Source organism: Cajanus cajan, chromosome 5 (assembly GCF_000230855.2).
Source record: "Cajanus cajan strain Asha chromosome 5, NIPB_CcT2T_4, whole genome shotgun sequence".
Lineage (NCBI taxonomy): Eukaryota > Viridiplantae > Streptophyta > Magnoliopsida > Fabales > Fabaceae > Cajanus > Cajanus cajan.
In genome coordinates, this window is record NC_138521.1 from 10017292 (window position 1) to 10027383 (window position 10092).

Here is a 10092-nt window from a genome sequence, read left to right on the forward strand (position 1 = left end):
ATTAATAATATAGAGATAAATTTGAATAAATCAAGTAAATAAAAAAAAAGTAATTTAGAAAAAAAAAATTATGAGCTTAAGAAATGCATCCGACTTAGTTGAGAGCTATACAAAGCATGTACTATATAGCTGAAAAATATAGGATCATGTTACTGCGTATCAAAATTCAAAATTAATATTTTTTAAAAGATCTATACGTAAATAAAATTATGATAATACGGTTCCACACTAATATTTAACCATTTACCTTGCAACTGTTTTCCATATATTTATTATTAACATAAATTTAAATTAGGATGGTAATAAAACCTTTATTTGTGAATACATGTGAGTAAGCTCCCTACAGAGAGATGTTAGTAAATAAGTTAAATAAAAGAAATGAGAAACAGGTTTAAGACAAAATTTTCAAATATACACTTCTCCTTATACTTTCATGAAAAATTATGATCTCTTATTATCTATTATTCATATTTTAAATGTTTAAGAGCTAACATTTCTACCTTATAAAATATAACACGTGGGAGTAATTTTTATGAAAGTATAAAGGGAAACTAATATTTAACTTATCAATTTAAAATTTTATCTTTATGTCTCTTTCTGGTTTGCTTTATCCAACTTATTTTCTAACATTTTTATTCAAATAAATTTAATTTGTTTTACTTAATTAATTCATATTTAGTTACATAATAAAAAAATTTAAATTAAATTCATTTGTGATTATCTACATGTAAAAACAAATTGGAAAAGTAAATAATAATTTTATTAGCTACAGATAATAACTTAAACATCTACATACAACATAATATCTAAAAATCAGTTTAGAAACAATCATTATCAGTATTATCGCTAAAGAAAAAAGTGAAGTAAGAAAATAAAAATGTAAAGAAAAAATGAAAGAAAAAGAAAATATTGAAGGTATGTGAAGAGTTTGAAAGGAAGAGTCTACTCAAATAAAGAAGATAAATGAAGAATGTGTGAAAAAAGAAATAATAGGTTAAAAGATAGATAATTTGTGAGAAGATAACTTATCAATAATTATTAAAAAAAATAAAAATAAGTGTGATTTGAAAAGAGGGAAACGAAGTATTGTTATTTTTCTATTTTTTTTATTCGTAGCAGTGATTAATCTCCTCGCTACGTTGGAGACATCTCAAAAGGTGAGATAGTTGGTTCCAAGATTTAATACGGATGCATACACAAGACAAGATTCGAACCCTTAACCTTACTTAAGGGTGGATGAACCCCTACCGCTAAACCACACGCTTGGAGTTATTTTTCTATTTTAAATTGACATCAAAAATTTTGTTTTTTTATAAAATTGTAAAATTTTGTTGTACAATACTAGTGCCATTTTTTTGTGTCATTACAATTTGTTTTGTTAAATAATATCACATTCAGTTTCATCTATTGTCTCAAAACTTAGAAATTAAATATTATTGAATATAGTGTCATCTTCGAAATCATTGCAATATTAATAATTCTAAGTTTTTCTTTTGAAAGGTGAGATAAATATAATAAGTTTTAGATTGTTTGACCAAGAAAAGTTAAAATAAATTTTATAAACATATATTTATCTATTATTCTTTTGATATTTTATTTTTTAAAATAAAAATAAAAAGTATTATTCTCTATGCGCATCATCATCTTCGAGCATCAAAGAATATGATAAATTTCTTCCTAGCTATAGGTTATGGATTTTAATTATATGGAAAAAAAATTTATAACACAACAATAGTATAAAGAAATTTAAATTGAAAAGAAAACTAACTAAATACAATTCATAACTATTAAGTACTAGTATTATGGTTCGAACCTCTTGGCTTATGAGTTGGTTATATATATATTTTTTTAATAAATAAATAAATAAATAAATAAATAAATAAATAATTAAATATATATATATATATATATATATATATATATATATATATATATATATATATATATGTATTGTAACGCAACTTGATGACATTGTCTATCAGAACTGCTCTTCCAACTTAATCAAAATGTGCTACAATTTGTGAAACTTTTGCCTTACAAAATTTTAAAAGTTGATTTGCTTTTGCTTTTAATTAACCTACACCCTAAATATGATCGATCATACCTATAAAATTATTATCAAACTTTTGAATTTATAAAGTGATTGAATTTTGCATAACATGTAAAATTTTATAACAATAAAAGATAAAAAAAAGTATATTTTTAATGATACTTTATCTATTTAGCCATCTAGTTAAATTGATTTGTAACATTGTAAGTTGTGATACTATTTTATTATTTCTAGTCATTTTATATTGTTGAGTGAGTTATTAATTAGTGTTGAGAAGTTTGAAGTCTGAGAATCCCTTAGGAGCTTCAGTAGTATTAAAAGGGAGTTTCTCTAGGTAGAGGTTCAATTTGACCTAAAGGAAATAGTATATAAGATTTTTATTTTTAATAGAGTCTCATAAACTCTTTTCCTCAACTTTCTAGAGAGAGGATTATAAAGAGAAGGTATCTAATCTGTGAGTTCCATTTTCTCTTAATCGTATCTTTTTCTTTCTTCAATCCTTATCTAAGTTGTGTTGTTTGTGATTTGGGTTAGTAGGAACCTCAAATCAATCCGTGAGATTGTTTGGTGTTTGACATTTCTCTTCTCCTTCTTCCATCTCAAACCCAAGCTACTTTGAGGTAAAAGAAGCTGGAAATTTATGTGTGATGTATGCATTGAGGGTTGGGAAACTATTTTTGAGTTGTGTGTTGTATGGAATCTCATTATGTGCGACTGTGTTGATGAAATCAAAGGGGGGAGCATGTTGGAAAAGGGGTTTTTGAGTTGTTGGTTATAATCATTGAATCTTTGCACAATCTTGTTTGCATGTTGAATTTGAGGGCATTTTTTAGTTGATTGTGATGTATATACTTGTTTTTTTATATTGCATGTGTTGGAACCTTGTTGGATTTCATGCTATGGCTCAAAATCAGGTTCTGCATATGTAAAATTTTGATGTCGCATCAGGTGCTATTCTAACTTGAGGTTCTTTGTCCGATCATGTCGAGTATAAGATTTGATGGAACCTTCAAGTGAGAAAGCTCCATGGATGCTTAAAAAAAATCTTCCTCAGTTCCTTGTGGTTGATGCAAGGAGTTGAAAACTATGAAGAGGAGCAAGTGTAGCTGAGAGTAATCTTCCAATTTCTATTAGAAGAAGGATGATCCTAACTCTACAAAGAGAGAAGCTCAAGTAGAGAAAAAGAGAGGATCTTAGAGGTGACTTTCGGTGGAGAGAATTTGCAAAGAGAATTCTCATATAATTTCTAAAAGTGTTTATAATATCCGGCCATGGAGAATTTATAGCATTAGGAAGTGTGTGTGACAAGATAGGCTTAACCCAAGGTTAAGTTAAACCATGGTATGGTTTAACTAACCTTAGGCGCCAAAATTTAAATATTCGAATTCAAATTTTGGGAGCCAAATCCGGTCACACCATGTGCCACTCCATTTGCATGTGATTTAGCATGCATTTAGGAGTAATTTCGGACGCCCCATGTGCATGAGTGCACATGGCCGAAATGCTCTCTAAATGTGATGCTAATTACATGTAAATTGAAATGCACATGTACTCCTAATTAACCCTAAATTCAAATGGCCATGAAATTAAATTCCTAATCTACTTGGCCAAAATACAAGGCCCAAAAACAAAATACAAGCCCAAAGGCCCAAACCTATACTACACCCTAGTCTACTTGGGCTTGAGTTAAAGCCCAACTAAAAAGTACTATGGGCTTCTCTTGAACATTGGCCCATTCTTCATGCATTTTTTTGGCCATAGCCCTAGTAGTTGGGCCTTTGGCCCATGGGCCTCCATCAAGATTGGTGGCACTAGGTGTGGGAAAAAGGACTCTTCTTTGGTCAGCATAGCGTCTAACGTGGTTTGAATGACACCTGGTGTGGAAACCTTGAGTGCTCTCTAACTTGGTGATGCTAGACCCAAAGTTGAGTGGCACCTAATGTGGTAAAGCCATAGCTCTTTGTTTGGATTTTTCCGAGCGCCAAGGTGGTGACGTTGAGTAAGAATCAAGTAGAGACTCTCTGCTTGAGATGAGCTCGTGTGTGGTAGTTTACCACTCTAAGCACGAGGTCTCAATGACCTCTATCTTAGCCACATCGGGCATAAGTTGTATAGCACTGGACGTAGGCGAGGCAGATAACTCCTTACCTAAATGGCGTTGGGTGCAAGGTGAGTAGTGTCAAGCACTCGTGGTTGAAGAAAAGTATAATGTAGTTGATGAAAGGTTGAACACTTGTTGATTTAAGGTGTTAAATGAGAATATGATGAATGAGTAGCAGAGATGAGGTAGTATGTGAAGATTATGTTGTGAGTCGTTAGTGGAAAAGTAGAAATGAGTTGTAAGTTGTGCGTTGATAGAGTTGTATGTTGACTATGTAATTGTGTTGAATATATGATGTATTATTGAGATGTATGTTGATTTTATTGTTGTGTTGAATATGTAAAAGTTGTCGTGTTGTTGAGTTGTGTTGATCACTTAGCACCAGAGGAGAGGTTTTTGAAAATTGCATATCCCATTATGCGGATATTGTGTCATGGTGCTCTAAGAGCCTAATTTGTTGAAAACCTTTCTTAGAAAGTTGACCCTTGAAATGGATATTGTGTTGATTCTCCGCTAGGACTTTGTTGGTACCATGTATGGGTAAGGTCGATGCACACATGTATGAAGTGACCACAATATAGGGGTCAAGTCGATTTATATCGATTAAAAGTGACTAACAGAGTAAAGTACGAAGTCGAGAACTTAGTTCTTGACTGAGTATCGCAAGAACATAATATTTGGAGGGTAGTCGCTGGATTAATCTCATAGGAGACTTAGTTAAGCTAGTTAATGTTGTGATAGGTTTATACCCAACTATTTTACTCTGATAGTAGTATTACATTTCCTTGTTTAATTGGTGATGTCCAAGAAATCGAGTTGCTATGTTATGGATTTATATCCAATTTGCTATTGATCTAACAAATCTAAAAAGACCATCCAGTGTTGTCAATTTAATAGGGTTAAGTCACTTAAATTATTCACCCTATGTTGTAGGAGACTTAGTTGAAATGTGTGATGACGTATGTAGTTACTGTATGGAGTTGATTATGTTGTTCATATGTGTTGATTTATGATGAAATATGTTGTTGTGTTGAAACTAAGTTGTTGTGTTGATAGTTGTATAATGTGATGTCCTATGTTGTGTTGTTAGAGATGGGATGACGATGATGTGATATTCTTATGTTGTATATACGTTATTTCTTTTTTACTTTAACCTATCCTTACTTGTTTTCATGTGGTTTGGACTATAATGACCATACGTGATGTAGGAGTAGGGCAGGGATAGGATTGAAGTGTAGCAGTGGAGGCGACTCAGTAGTATAAGAGTTGGAGGTTCTTTTAATGACCACCTTTAAGACAATTGTGTGTATTTGTAAAATTATTTGACCAATAACTTAAGTTGTATAATTTATATTTACAAAATTATTATATTTTATATTGCATGCATTTATACGAATTGTTTATCTTTATTTGAATGCAATATATTACATCTGTCTTGTAATTGCAAATTTATAATCCTAAAAGTTTAACATAGAAATAATGTCGGTTCGTTACATGGTCACACTCCACCAATATTTATAGTAAACTTTATTTGTGAAACTATGAACAATTAACTATATAGGTTGCATTCTCACTTTGTTACAACAATCGATAATCATATGAACTATAAACAATTAAGCAATTACCCCATAGGTTGTACTCTCTTATCATCTCAGCTAACGGTGTTCCATCATAAAACCCGTGATAAAAACACAACAAAATATGGATATGATGTCCGTGCACCGTCAATATAATTTTTTTCTCGAATAATTAGAAATTGTAAAAAAACAAATTTATCACAAATGATAATTTGTTATTAGATGAAGGTGTAACGCTGTGAAGATTATGTTCTATCTCAAATATTTCATCTTACAGATCAAAGTTATCACAATTCACTTTCAAATCAGTAATTGCTTTTAAATTATTTTAATAATTCATTTTATTTCTTTAATAAACTGTTTCACAATGTTCACCGGATGCTAAAGGAATAAAACGAATATATTGTACATTTTATGTCTTCTTAAAGCCGTTTTACCAATACTAACACCACACGTGTTTCAATTTTTATTTTACATAGATATCATAATTCGTAGTTTAAAAAAAACGACAAACAATAATAATTGAAGAATATTGACAATGACGGGTAACATTACTGACCACTCGTCTTGTCTGGATGCAAACAAATCATTAATTCATTATATGCTTCAAAATTTATATAGCATAGGGAAATCCCAATTAAAAATACAAGCCTGAAGTCAATAAGTCTTTTTTTTTTTTTTTTTTTTACTTGGGTGGGTAAGACCACGTTTATTTATGCCAAACTTGTCCAATTCAAGTTGCTAGACTATTGGACAGAACAAACAGATAGCGTTCTTTAGAAGGCAAATTATTGCAGCCTCATTTTCCATTTGTGATTGGAAGTATTAACTCATGAACGTACAATATTGGAGAATGAATAAATATGGAAATTATATATATTTACATGAAAAAGTTTTAAGGTATAGAGAAATGATGGTGGATATTGAGTTCTCAAGAATATAAGGGAGTGATGATTACCTCTCTGTACCAACCACTATTCCCCACAGCAACCACCAAACTTTATAACCTTCAAACGCAAGAGACTAATATCTCTGAGTCTCGGCTCTTATTCACATTTCCTCTCTAATTCGTGAATTTTGTAACCACCATTGCTCCTAGCCTTGGATCTCACTGAACCAAGTCTATGAATGGCAAATACTAGATCTTGGACTCAGATATGGCCATCTTTTGTCACTCTATGTGTTCTAAATCTTGTCTTGGATTTCAAAATCACAGCATTTGCTGATGGCAGTGGAAGTGGAGGTGTAACTTCAGAAAACACTTGCAAGAACACAAATTATCAAAGTTTCCTCCCTCCACCGTACCAGAATATATCCCATATGATATGCACACCTGTATGGCATACCTATGAATTGAGGGTAAGTTACTAAGTTCATTTTGTTGTGGTCTTGTGGGTTCTAGTTCTACCCATTATTCTTTTCCACTCTTGATTGTTGAAACTAGCTCACTTGGATCTAGTTCAGGTTGCCCTCATTTGTTATGCAAGTACAATTTTTTTGCACATCATGAGCTGAGCTGTTTCTCAGTAAACAAAACAAAACCTAGAATCTAGCTAGAATTTTTTTGTTTTGTTAATTTGCAAATGCCTAGGTTGTCAATTTACAATCTAAATAGTTTAGTAGTGATCTTTTGTTGCAGTACATCCAGAATGGTGAAACCACAACTATCATATTATCTGCTCCGTACACTATAGGGTGGGTAGGAATTGGATTTTCTAGAGATGGTATGATGGTTGGTTCAAGTGCAATGGTGGGGTGGATTAGTAAACATGGTCATGCAAGAATCAAGCAATTTTACCTAAGGGGTAGGAAGCCATCAGAAGTCATAGTAGACAAAGGTGAACTTCCCCTCAGTAATGTCCCTGCGGCTGTGGCAACTAATGGGGCTCAAATTCATTTGGCATTTCAGTTGCAGATGACAACCTCATTTGAGAAACAACCAATTTTGTTGGCTTTTGGCAGTAAATATCCACAGAACCATCATCTCTCCAAGCATGAAGACAAAACAGCTATTGTCTTTGATTTTTCTGCAGGTCCAAAACCATTTCTCTATGACTAACTCCAGTTCAGCAGATATGTCATTTTATATTTTGTTGCACATTGTGACTGTGGTTTCTGATTCCAAAATCTAAAAGAACTTTTAAGAAATAGAATTCTCTCCTTTTGGCAAAATTTCACTTCAGTGAACCCCATGCTACTGTAGAATAATATATTAATTTAAAAAACCAAGTTTCAAAGTCAAAATTACTTCAGCAATTAAAGTAGATTTTTTTTAATTTTTTTATTTGAAGTATGTGTCCATGTCCTGGTCAAACAAAACTTGCACACGTGTATTTTCATATATTAATACATGATGAAACATGCTTAGCATTTTATGATGTATAACATGTATGAGAGCAGAAACTTGATCAACAATACTTTCACAGGTTCTACGAGTCCGGTATCCCATGAATCGATTCAGATGAGAACGAACCATGGAATTTTGGGTATAATTGGGTGGGGTCTAATCCTGCCTGTAGGAGCAATTATTGCAAGATATTTCAGGCACAAGGATCCCATATGGTTCTATCTCCATGCAGTCATTCAGTTTGTGGGATTCACATTTGGGCTTGGTACAGTAATTCTTGGATTACAACTATATTCTAAAATGCATGCTCATCTACCAGCTCACAGAGGCATAGGCATCTTTGCCCTGGTACTAAGTATTCTTCAGGTTTGTCATTGACCCATTTCTATAATATGTTCAGTCTAATAAGTGCATTTTGAACTGACTGTAAAGCTAAGTTCAGATATTGGCACTCTTCTTGAGACCAAAGAAGGATTCCAAGATTCGAAAAATTTGGAATTGGTACCACAGTTGGTTTGGAAGATTGGCTCTTATATTTGCAGCCATTAACATATTGTTGGGGATGCAAGCTGCGGGGGCAGGAAGTGATTGGAAGATAGGCTACGGATTCCTTGTTGGTGTTATGGTTGTTGCAGCCATTGTTCTTGAAGTATTGGCTTATTTGAAGAGATCAGAGATGCGTTCTCTACCTCCAAACTTCCAAATGGACCCTGTTGGAGCAGATACATTTCCAAGTAATCAAGCATTTTCTTGCCTTTTTCTTCCCTTCTTTTATATATCTGTTAAATGAAAATGGTGCTGAAAAGCAAAGCTATCTTATGTCACTTTGATGAAACAGGGGGGATATGATTGCTGCTAATTTTGCACTTCCACAAGAGTTGTCAATTGTTCCATCAAACCAGCCCATATTAATTCACATACAATTCAAGTTTGTGTTCGGGCATATTATTTGAATTCGTTTTGGCATGTTTCTTGATGCCATTTCTGGGTGTTCTTTCCTGGTGTACATATAGGTGGAAACGCATATATAACCAGCTAGAAGTTTGCCAAGTTGGACAATCCATGTTTGGCCTTCTTACACAACTTAAGGAGATTTAAGTCTTTTTTGTTTTCTTATTCCGCATTGGGTTTCTGTTGCTTGGTCAAGAATGTAAATGACGAAATTTACAGCTACATTTTGTAATTCGTAGCTTTTTTTCCCCCTTTTTCTTTCTTCCTTTTTCTGGGGATATATGTATTGGAATTTAAGAATCATAGTCTGTTCTTTGTTGAGTTACGAAAGATTACATTCATTTATCATCTTCTTCAAGGCATGTACGTTCTCAAAACGAGTTAACTGTAGCCATTAGGGCGTAGACCTCTCTATAATTTAACAGAAATATAAAATGTTCGTCCCAATAGTGCATTACCAGCTGCTGTATTACAATTTGCTATAGATTTTCAATGCGGTCCAGTGAAACCTTTACGATCAATCAATAACTTGATATAAACTTGTGCACTCAATTAGTAAGCCACTTACAAAGTTTTCCATTATAAAAATACCTGATTTAATAAAGACTCGAGCATTTTATTCCATTATAAAAAAAATTGGGAACCGCGTTTTCTTTCATTCTTGATGAAACCTCAAGACTCAAGACCAAATTTATTCCATACTTATAAATTTAATCGTACATGTCAAGACTCGAGCATGAAGCAATGTGACGTGGACATACCACATACCCTAACGTATGTATATGTTTACAATGAAGCATCTATACGCACCGCATAAATTATATTAGGAAGTCAAATAATATTACCAGGTTAATGGTTACCTTGAAAATTGAGATACTGACAGACAGGCACACTAAGTTCAAGAATAGGGCTTAACTTTTTTACTTTTTGTATTTAAAAAATAATGATCCTTATTAATATGATATTCCTTCACATCATTTTCAGTTGTAACAATTCAATACCAAGTCGATCAATAAAAAGAACCCCACTATGACCTAACAAAATATTAAGAAATTAAGAAAGTATA

At 32.5% G+C, this 10092-nt stretch overlaps 1 protein-coding gene across 1 annotated transcript; it reads left to right on the plus strand.

Annotated features, from left to right (window-relative positions):
* Positions 1 to 6564: 6564 nt before the first annotated feature.
* On the plus strand, positions 6565 to 9367 carry LOC109807777 (cytochrome b561 and DOMON domain-containing protein At3g61750). The gene is made up of 5 exons (XM_020370399.3): positions 6565 to 7087; positions 7368 to 7761; positions 8155 to 8441; positions 8518 to 8809; positions 8914 to 9367. Exons 1-5 carry the CDS (start codon positions 6857 to 6859, stop codon positions 8922 to 8924), a joined length of 1215 nt encoding a protein of 404 aa, XP_020225988.1. The 5' UTR covers positions 6565 to 6856; the 3' UTR covers positions 8925 to 9367.
* Positions 9368 to 10092: the final 725 nt, after the last annotated feature.